Here is an 11385-nt window from a genome sequence, read left to right on the forward strand (position 1 = left end):
TTTCTTTCTTTCTTTCTTTCTTTCTTTCTTTCTTTCTTTCTCTTTCTTCCTTCCTTCCTTCCTCTCTCTCTCTCTCTCCCCCCCTCTCTCTCTCTTTCTTTCTTTCTTTCTTTTTTTTTGTAAAGATTTATTTATTTATTTTATGTATATGAGCTGTCTTCAGACACACCAAAAGTAGGGCATTGGAACCCATCACAGATGGTTTTAAGCCATCGTGTGGTTGCTGGGAATTGAACCCAGGACCTCTGGAAGAGCAGTCAGTGCTCTTAACCACTGAGTCATCTTTCCAGCCCCTGCATCTCCTTCTATACTCCAGGTGTCCCCATTCAATTCCTTTAACAGGGACACCGAGTCTGGAAGTCCTAGTAGGCTATGTGGAGTAAGAAATGGGTGGAAACTGCCCATTTTCAGTATGAGGTGTGTTCAGAGTTCATCTTAATTACAGATGAGTGGGAGGCTCACACCTCTCTCCCTTAGCTGTGGGCTACACCTGTTTGCCTCAGACAAACTCACTTGGTATGTAACTGAGGCCATAATAAAAAAAAAAAAAAAAAAAAAAAGGAGGCCATCTCTAGCACCAAATTATTTATTAGGTAAGATTCAATGTCTGAAACCAACAAAATAGCAAATTGGAAAGGGGCAAGTCTCAGTCTATGAGAGGAAAGGACTTTAGAAGTCCTGTCCAAGGTGCCAAGTGAGACTCCACTGGTGATAACTGATTTTTCCCTTTGCTAGCAGCTGTTGATCAAGACAGCTTCTCCCTTAGAGGTGGGGGAGCCTGTGTTCACCTCTTCCTCTAAGCATTGGGACCCTGTCAGGCATGACTCCATGTGGGGTTTTGCTTGCTGATCATGATTTCTGTTTGGGGAGCATGTTGCATGTGTTCTGTTTTTCCTTGTTTTAGAGAGAGAGAGAGAGAGAGAGAGAGAGAGAGAGAATATAATAAAGTTGGGTGGGTAGGATAGGATCTGAGAAGAATTGGGGAGGGAAAAACATGATCAAAATATAGTGTATTAAATTTGTTTTTCAAAAAGTTAAAAAGCAAAATAAAAACAATCATTGTCTTGCACCTGATCAGTCAGCAGTCCCTTTCTGTCTTTTCTACATCAGAGTCCCTTTCTGCAGCAAAGTGTTGGTTTGTCTCTTGAATTTGCTGTCTTGTCTCTCGTAGGCTTCACCTGCTTCTGAGTTCCACAGGTAACTACAGGTAGCCTCCCAGCTTCGCAAGGGAACCAGTGACAAAGTTCCGTGTGTGGGTGAGGATGGCCAACTTGTAATCACTCAGTTTGAGCTCATGACCATTTACTGAGTTTATTCCAGCTTTGTAGATTCTAGGTTAAGACCATGATGCAGCACACAGTGGGTTAATTAAGAATGAGGCATGACAGGGTTCTGAGAAATTCTTATAGGAATCCAGAAATAAGGCCATTCAGAGTTCCCCTTTTAAACTCTCCCTATTATAAGTAAGGATGTGACTTAATATTCAGCAAGGCGTCTGGGGATGGAGGGATAGCAGTTCCATGTGCTTGTTTTAAATGTATATTTATAGCAGAGTTTTACAGGACTTTTGACATGTTTACCTCCCCAATCTTGTCCAGCCTAGAAAATTCAGCTGTTGGGATAAATCCATAAATTGTGTGATGTCCAAGCAACTGCAGATACTTCAACCATTCCAGCTTTCTGCATTTAGGCCTCCTGGGTGGAGTCCTGAGTCTCTGTACAACTAGGCTGTCTAGTCTCTGAAAGACGGTAGAGTTGCCAGAAGGATTTTGCATTAAGTGTGTCAGTGTCAGTCTTAGGAATGGCCTCTGTTGCCTGCCTTCACTCACAGTTACTTCTGGATGCTGCTATCACGGCTTCCTTTTTGTGTGTAGGATACTTTTTTTTTCTTTACAGGCAATTAACATAAAATAAGCTGCATTGAAGGACATTAAAGGTTTTTTTTTTTGATAGTTCCTGTAATCACAGATTTTATGGAAACAGATGCCGAATTCATTTCCAAATCTCCTCTATTCTTTAGCTTACTGGATGTTAGGAAAATCTCTACTCTTCCATTAGGGTCCTTCTGTAGCATTAGTTTATTATTCTCCTATGGCTTTTTCCTCTGTTCCACCATGGGCTTTGGTCTTGCCAGCACTTGGAGCCAAGGTTACCGGGGGTGGAAGGGAGGGCAGCTTCGGCTCAGCCTTTTCTCTAGGCACTCTTTCCAATCCTCAGCCTTTCGTGGCGTCAGCACCCACCAACTAATGGATAGAACTTATCAAGGAAGTGCTAGTTGTATTAGGTGAGTTTAAAGATGACCCAGAAATGATCAGAGTTTGAAAGGAAATGCTGTGTGCGGAATAGCTGCCATGTCACAATTTTCTCAGACTGAATTATTTGCCCTGCCTGTTGGATGTAAAAATTATCCCACTTAAAAACATTTCAATTAACTTTTTAATGAAAAACCAATTCTGTCAAAGAAATGGGGTACTTTAAAAGGCATAACATCTGATAATTAACTTCTAGTTTCTAAAGTCTAGAGAGCTCGGATTTCATGGCTCTACAGCAGTGACTTAAAAGAGAAAGAAGGAAAGAAAGAAAGAAAAGCCTTCCCTAAAGCAAAGTACAGAACCCAGTAGCTGCCTTAATGGAGGAGCTATGAACAACACTCCCATAGCATGAAAGCCTTCCTGTTTTGAGGTGGAGAAATGGCATGCATTCCAATCAGGATAGAAGTTAGCTGGATGGATTTGAGATTTTTAAAAATCCTATGTATAATTAATTTTGATATAATCAGCATCTTATTTTACCACTTTCATCTCCGTAAATGACAGTCAGCACAAAGAGCTTCGGAAGCCATGGAGGCTGAGGAGGCCATGTGGACAGTCATGGTAACACTAACATTAAAGGTGAGTGTGTCACCCTGACCCATTTCTGTGTCCCTCTGTGTCTTCCTGAAGTCACTGGATCTGTGAAGCCATACACGTAACTCTTGGTAGCTTTCTACAGAGCCTTCCAAACACAACACATTTGACTTGTTAGACTTTCAAATGTAAAAAAGAATTGCTGTTATCCTTGGTAGTGAATTAAACTTAATATCTACAAAGAACATGAAAGAGACTGCCTAGAATCAAGGTCATTGTCCCGTTAGAATTGACTTGACAGCTTCTTCCCTTCCTAGGTTCTTTGTAACCACATGCCCTCCTTTACTCTCCTGACTCCATTGTCATAGCACCTGCCACCCTAATTACCTATCTGTCAAAGGTGTACTATTAGTTTCATTTATGGCTGTCACCCATTTAGTGACTTCTGTACAAAGCACAAGCTTAGCGACAAGCAGCTTCTCCCAGAAGGGAAGAAATTCCGTGATGATTATTATGAGTAATGAGAACAATCTAGGCATAATATATAGCAATGAAAAGGGCTAGTATGGATTTCCATTATTACTCTTAATTGAGCTAAACTATGGTGATGGCCATAATGTGATAATGAACAGATAGACATGTCTAGGGCATGAAGCTATGACAATGTTAGACCTGCCTGTCGAGACAAGGTTGAGAGTCCTGCCATGGGCCATGGGCTCAGGGGACAGTGACAACAATGGAAGGTATTATTTGATTCCTGCTGTTGCAAACAGACCTCAGGCCTGACTAGTACATGATGGTGTCATTGACACAGAAGGAGGCACACTCCAAGTCTCGTTACCTGAAACTTGTTTAAAAATTAAATTGATTTTTTTAAAGGGCATCCTAGCCCATGGGCAATAAAGGAAGCTGTAGGAAATGAATGTTCAGGCTAGAATATACAGCCTTCTAGGCCGAGTACAAGCCACACTGAAGAACTAATGTTGGAAGCCCATCTCAAAGGCTGGATGAGCTATCTCATGATCTTGTGCTTCCGAGGAGGTTTCCTAGGCTTGCTTCTCCACAGATGCCATTGGCATGCACACTTTGTTCTTGACTCTTAAATCATAAGATTGGGTTTGGGAATCCCACAGACAAGGTAATCCCTGACCTTCTTGTTCAGCATTCTGACGTATCATGGCAAATGGATGTTTCAACAATGTCTAATGGCACCAAGGGTCACTGATGACCATCTGAAAAGAAGACTACAAAACAGACTCCACAGAAGGATCACACAGTGATTGGCTGGATTTGGGGGAAGAAAAGATGGTTTTTTTTGTTTGTTTGTTTGTTGTCTATTTGTTCATTTTTTTGAGACTGGGTATCATTATGTAGTCCTGGATGGCATGGACATGTAGAGCAGACTGGCTTTGAACACACAGAGATCTGCCTGCTTCTACCTGTCCTTGCCTCCTCTGAGCTCCCACAATGCTTGGCAAGAAATCCATTTCTGAAGGATGAGCTTTCTAGTTAAAACACATGGCCAGGGATACAGGTCAGTGTGTAAAAGTCTTGATGCACAAGCATGAGGACCCAAGTTCTAATTTATGGCACCCACACAAGGCTTATGCATGTAATATCTGCAATCCCCACACTGGGAGACCTTAGAATAGATACCAGGAGCTCACTGGCCAGTCACTCTAATGGTTTAATAAGGGAGTCTAAAGTCACTAATAGTCTATGTAGGGAGATCTGGGTTCAGTGGGAGACTTTCTCACAAAGAAAGAATAGGTAAGATAGAGGGAAATAGTCACCTTACATTGACCCATGGCTTCTACAAATACGTACACACACACACACACACACACACACACACACACATACTCATACATGCATGTGCACATACAATACATACCCCCTATAGCATAAACATTGTACTGAAGACTTAGAATCATATCCATTAGAATTGGATAGGTAGCACAGAGGAATTTACAAGGAAGCTTCCAGAATACAGTCCTCAAGAGTTTTTATAAACTAGAATTGTTTTCTTATGACTGGTGCAATTATATGTGTCTTTGCTTCTATAAAACATTTCCAGGTTTCTTACAGCCCCGTGTTCAGTGGGAGGATGCCAAAGGTTAGAACTATGTGCCTTCCCATGAGTACAGGGGACCCGGCAAATGTCTGTACCAAGAAGAAAACTCAACAAAGGTCTTGCGAGCTTGGTAAATTACAGGTGTATAAATGAAGCACAAAGATCTATTCTTTGCCTGACTTGGGATGTCAACATAGTTTCTAGATTGGCTATCTGAAAATAAAGGGGCCCACAGGTAAGCTTGCTGTGGAAGAACAAAGAAGGAGTGATTCCATGCCAGGCACGAAAAGGCTTGGGCATGTAGTTTTTATCTCTCAGGCGCAGAAAGCACCCAGTGTCTGCAGGATGCTTTCCTTCTTGGTGAGGAAAAGATACTGTTCAGTTTAGCCTCCCTTGGATGAGTCAAAGCCATAACCTACAAAGCGTACATCAGCCAGTTATCTCTTAGGTAGGTATCTCAGAGACTAACAGTGCCTCCTCTACTTGAGGAGTGGAATCTGAGCCATGCCCATGTAGAGCCCTGTCTTACTTATTATTCATGGCCAAGGCAACATAAAGAATGAAGAGTCAGTTAAGGTTCAGTGTTCCTGAGGGTTAGAGTCCATGATCACCATGGTAGGGAGCACAACAGCAGGCAGGTAGGCATGGCACTGGTGAAGTAGCTGAGAGTTTATATCCTTACCAGAAAAGAGAAAACAGGGGGCAGGGGTGTAAACTGAGAATAGCTTGGCCCTTTGAAGCCTCAAACCCCATCTCCAGTGACACAGCTTTGCTAACAAGGATATACATTTCCCAATCCTTCCCAAGTCGTTCCACAAACTGGGGACTGAGCATTAAAATAACATGAGTCTACAGGACCATTCTCATTCAGATTGTCACATGCACTAAAGCACAAGGTCAATACTGCAGCACTGTGGGTTGGACACCATTGCTAGAGGAACACTGAAGCTTGTGAGGCTGACTTCTCAGGAAAGACCAGAGGCTTCAGGGTGAAGCTAGACAATGATTGCCAGCTGTGCTGTCTCTATTTCAGACTCAGTTAAGTGAGGGTGGCAGTAGGGTGGGTAGCTCTCACACAAGGTACTCATTAGAAGTAACTGGTATAAATATTATTTATTAAAATGTATGTCACTGAAGGTAGGGGCCAGGGCCATCATTTACAAAGATTCTGCAGAGAGAGAACTTCCAGGGTGCCATGGTGCTTAGTAGATTTACATTCTCTGCCTAGAATCCCTTTGTGTGTGCATGTCTGCATATGTGTGTGTGTATGTGTGAGTATGTGCATATGCGTGTGTGTATGGGTGTGTGTGTGTGTGTGTGTGTGTGTAAAGTCCGGGTATACACACATGAATGTATATGAATGGAACATGTGTTTGTATAGGCCAGAGGACAACTTTTGGTGGCAGTCCTTGGGAAATCTTTTATTTCTGTGAAACAGCCTGTTATGAGGACTTAATACTCAGCCTTTACACTAGACTGGTCAGCCCCTGGGATCTTCCTGTCTTTATCTCTCTGTAACCACCAATTCTGTGATTACAGATACATACCATCACCTGGCTTTTTATGTGAGTATTGGGGATCAAACCTCAGACCCCCAATTGCTTTACCAACTTAGGTTTTCCCCAGATCCACATCTGTTCTTGTTCCTGATTTTCCAGGAAACAGTGTCTTTTATTTCCCAAGAATCTGGCTCTGGCGTGTGTTTGAGGAGACAGCCTTCACCTGTGCTCCTGCACACTGCAGTGTGCTGTAAATGGTGCTGGATCGTCCTTGGCTACACATCACAGAACAGATCCCTGCCCTGGCACCTTCTGCCTTCCTTGGGAGTTCTGTGAACATGCTCTGAAGGTACATCAGATAAGGCCTTTCCCAGTGGGTAAGACTCTAAGTGATATCTGGCCAGTGATTTCGGGAGAACCATTTAATCCCCCTCATCAATCTTTCTGTAATTTGTTTCTTCTGTTATAAGTCCTGCCTGGGTATTTTCTCGAGTGAATGGAGCATAGAGCTAAGTTGATACCAACTCACAGTGTCCCTGAGCATGAGAGAGAGGAAAGCCATTTGCTGGCACAGCTGCTAATGCACAGCCTGGCTGCACGCAGAATACTTCAGCTTCTGCTGAGGCATGAGTCCAGAGCCTGGCTCAGTGCATGGTGTAGGGTGGTGTTCTATTCCTTCCTGCATTTGTTAAACAGAGGAATCAATGATTTGGTAATCGGCCAATCTGATAAGGAGCGGTAGAGAAGTAATCAAACCTAAGTCTGGATTCTAGTTGGAAGATAAGAACGTGGTTAGAATATTAACAACCCCAGGAAACAGGAATGGTGGGGCAATGAGGTTGAGCTGGGTCTGCCATATTGGAAGTGGCATACAGGTGGCCTCTTGCTCAGGATGTTAGTATTTAGGAAACCAGTGCTATACAAGATGGAACTCACAGCTGGAGGTGCCAAAATCCTGTGGCTAGATATGTTATATGCCCTAGGGGAGTACCTACCTACTGCTGTTGTTCTGATAAATAAGCATAGTATTATACTGATTCCTAATAATTTATTGTGGTACTTGTAGATTGGTGAATCTTTCAACCTTCCTCAGAGGAATGTCTTCTTGCAGTAAATGTTGATTAACACAGAGACCCACAAACTGGATGTTGTGTAGAGAATGAGATACTGCAAAATGCCCAGCCATCAATGGGATATATATGCTACACTCAGTCTTCCCAAGGCTGGATCATTATGGAAAGGAAAGCAGAAAGACTTTAACAGGCGGAGGTAGTAGATAATTGTAATGAAACCATGTTTTCTTGACATGACCTGACATTTGTCCATACGAATTTGCAGCATTTGGGACAGCATGTAACCTAAGCCAGACAAAATCCTAGCACAAAGTCCCATCTGCATCTGAGGAGCTAGTGACAATAGGTAGTAGCTGCTGGGAAAAGGAGAGACAATTTTTGTTAAAGGTGTGGCCCCTGGTAAGTAGATCACACCCTAGGGGCTGGGCCCACACCCGGGAGTATCTGGAGCACAAATTGGACTCAATGGATTTTTAAAAAAGAGGTCAGGAAGTTGAGTGGGCAGGGAGGAAGTGAATAGATCTGGAAGGAGTTGGGTTGGGGAGCAACTATGATCAAAATACATTATGCACAATTCTCAGGGAATTAATATAATAATTAATACAATAATTCTTTAGACGGTTGTCAGGGTTAGATATAAAAATGTGGACTTAGCTTCAGGTGATAGGACCTCCTGCCTACTTGGTGCCTTTGGCGGCCAGAAGAAGACATCAGATCCTCTGAAATTTGAGTCACAGGTGTTTGTGGGCTGTTACTTGTATGCTAAGAGTCGAACCTGAGGCCTCTGCAGGAGAAGCATATGCTCTTAACCAGGGAGCCACCACTCTAGCCCCTAATATAAGACTTTTAAAAGTTATCACAATTCTCTGGGTTTTTATTGTTCATAATAGTGTTGAGTTATTGTTATTGTTGTTTGTTTGTTTGTTTGTTGTTGTTGTTGTTGTATAGCTGGTATCCTGAGGTTCCGATTACAGAACTTGGGGGCTGTGTTGTCATTCTCTCTGGTTGGACAGCTAGTGTCTCAGTGCATTTCCTGGGCTTTTTGAGGTGGATGAATGTTTTATTAGGTCTGCTTTTAAACAGCCGGAGAACAAACCTGGCTAATTTACAGTTAATGCGACATGTCTGGCTACATCCAAGGTCTCTAGTGATGTTGTCTTTCGCAGATCTGAACTGGGAGAATAAAGTGATATAGCTGCCTATTCTTAAATAGGTGTTATGTGTACTGGAGAACAAACACCTCTTTTTAAGGAGGTCTTTGTGAGAAACAGCTGTGCTAGGGATCTTGGGGGGCGGGGGACACATTGCCGAGGAGCTACGCCAAGGGACTCAAAAGAGAAGATCAAATTAGAGGGCACACCATGTCCTGATTTATCTTCCCATGTTCTACATTCAACTATGAAATCATTTCAAGGGGTGGGGGCATGAAAACACCAGACTGAGGCACAAGAAAAATGACCAGAACTTGTGCTGCCCTCTGCTGTCCATTATTACACATAGCAGAAATGTTCCTGTCTCAAAAAGAAAATGAACACTCCTGGAGGAGAAAAGAAACATAACTCTCACCTGGTTATATACTCTGTGAGCTACAATAGCAACCTGCCTGCGAGATATGCCCACTGAGGTAACTAACAGTGGAACAAATGTCACCGAATTAACAAACCACCCATTGAGATGGAACCCATACCTGATCCTGTTAATGAGGTCGATAACATGAGATTAGATATGTCATGGGTCCTGGAAAAACCAACTACATTTCTGCAAAATCAACACAGCAATGAAGCCACTCCTGATGACATATTTTATACCCACAGGTCACTGCAATGTTCAACCTCCCTCAGGTTGAACATCCTGATGATGCGCTTTGCATGCATGCATGCCTGTGCATCGCCTGCCTACTTGGTGCCCTTGGAGGCCAGAAGAGGACAGCAGATCCTCTGGAACTTGAGTCACGGGGTGTTTGTGGGCTGCTATGTGGATGCTAATATTCGAACCTGAGACTTCTGCAAGTCGAACATTACCCAGCTAAATAATAATCAACACAGAGATTCACAACTGGACAGCGTGACAGAGAGTGCTCCACTTTAGAGCCCTCCGCCCTAAGTGGACTGTCTTTATCAAATTCCTTCCTTCAGGGCTCAGAGATCTTTGTGGGACAGGAAGAGGAATGACTGTAAGAGCCAGAGGGGAAGACAACTCTAAGAAAACAGTCTCCCAGACACAAAAGTCTGATGCACACATGAACTCAGAGATAGCGGCAGCACACACAAGGCCTGATGCACAGGTTGAAGCCATTTTCCCTCCCCAAGTTGCTTTTGCTCACAGTACATATCAATAGAAACCCTACACAGTAACACATATACTCAGCCAGACTGGATGCCCACTAAGTTTCAAAGAGATAGCTATTTCTGCCTCTCCAGAGCTGGGATTATTTGTGTGTGTGTGTGTTGGGGACCAAATCTCAGCCCTCCCCAACCCGGTTGCACAAAACACAGCTGAACCACTTCCATAGCCTTCTACATGTTTTTAAGTTTTATGCCAGGAACAGGAGATAGATACAAAGATGGATTAGGCACGATTCCTTCGTTTTGACAGTGCCTTAAAAATCTCTGTGAAAACATTGTAAATCAAAATCGTTCTTTTTATATTTTCCTTTCTCCAAAATTCCCTCTTTTTCTGATACGCCTTGGTATCTGCCCATGGAAAGTTTAAGTTGATAGTTATTATCCAGCATCATAAACAGTAGTGATAATAAACAGCCCAGTTTTAAATGGTGTGTATTCTGACCTCGGCACCTTTACTAGGCTGTGTCCGCTATTGTAGAGGGCACAGATCCCCACTGCCTTGCGCAGCAGGGGTAGCCCCATAGTGCTTTCTCAGTGTGGGTTAGGGCAGAGAAGGAGGGTGGGCTGGGGCATGCGGGGGAGAAGGAGGGAGGAAAGGAGGACATTTAATGCGGAGCCTAGCAGTGCAATCAATAGGTGCTGTCCACTGACTATCAATTAAGGCACAATTACGGCCTGTGCACTCGGAGTTTGATTAAGCCGCTGGCAGTGCCTGGGAAGCTGCCAGATAAACAAGGACTCTAGGCGAGCACCCGCGCCCCACGTAATAAAGCAGGAGTCTTCTGGAGGGAGGTGCAAATGAGGACTTTGCACTGTGTGTGGAGACAACATGACAAGAAAAAACACCAAGAAGGCCGAGTGGGAGGGAGGCGAGGGAAGAGCATCCTCAGTGAGGTCCTGGGAGATGCTGGGAAAGCTATTAGTTATTCGCCACTTACGGTAGGGTAGGGATGGGAGCAGAACACTGTGTACTTCCGAATGATGCCGTTCAGCTTCAGTGGGGGCAGCCAGGACACGAATACCATGGAGGCCGAGGCTGCCGCTGCCTTGACACCGGCAGGAGGACCTGGAACTGGAAAATCCAGGGTTAGTCACAGGGTGGAATGTAGCCTCCCATGGCTCCCCAGGTGACACTCTCTCCCCCCAGAGACTGTTCTAGTGGTCTAGCACCAGTGTCCAGGGTCCCAGTGTGTCCTCATAACTGAACCATATCAATACACTGAGCCCTAACACTTTATTTGGAGATAGGATCTTTAAAAAAGGCAACCAAGGCACCGTTTGTAGAGTGCCCAGTCACAACTAGGAAATCTATATCACTTCCTCCAAGGCCTGAGGGAAACTGGGAAAGACAGCGAGAAAAGAACATAAGACCTGGCAGATGGGACAGGCCCCTTAGTAAGAGAGACGAAGGGTTAGAGACAGTGGATGTCAGAGTCCTTTGAAGTGTCAGAATCTTCCTGTCCTCAAGTGAACTGTCATGCTGTGAGGGGCTGTGGGGATGAGGGTAGGGGTGAGGGTAAGGTCAGGGATGAGGGTTGGGGATGAGGG

General features: G+C 43.9%; 1 protein-coding gene across 1 annotated transcript in view; it reads right to left on the reverse strand.

Moving 5' to 3' along the window:
- Window positions 1-11385, reverse strand: part of Dscam (DS cell adhesion molecule) — a 577624-nt gene that overhangs the window by 69422 nt on the left and 496817 nt on the right. Inside the window, exon 20 of the mRNA XM_021184771.2 lies at window positions 10776-10909. Coding sequence (XP_021040430.1) covers window positions 10776-10909 — 134 coding nt within the window. The remainder of the gene's footprint in view (window positions 1-10775; window positions 10910-11385) is intronic.

This window comes from Mus caroli, chromosome 16 (assembly GCF_900094665.2).
Source record: "Mus caroli chromosome 16, CAROLI_EIJ_v1.1, whole genome shotgun sequence".
Classification (NCBI taxonomy): domain Eukaryota; kingdom Metazoa; phylum Chordata; class Mammalia; order Rodentia; family Muridae; genus Mus; species Mus caroli.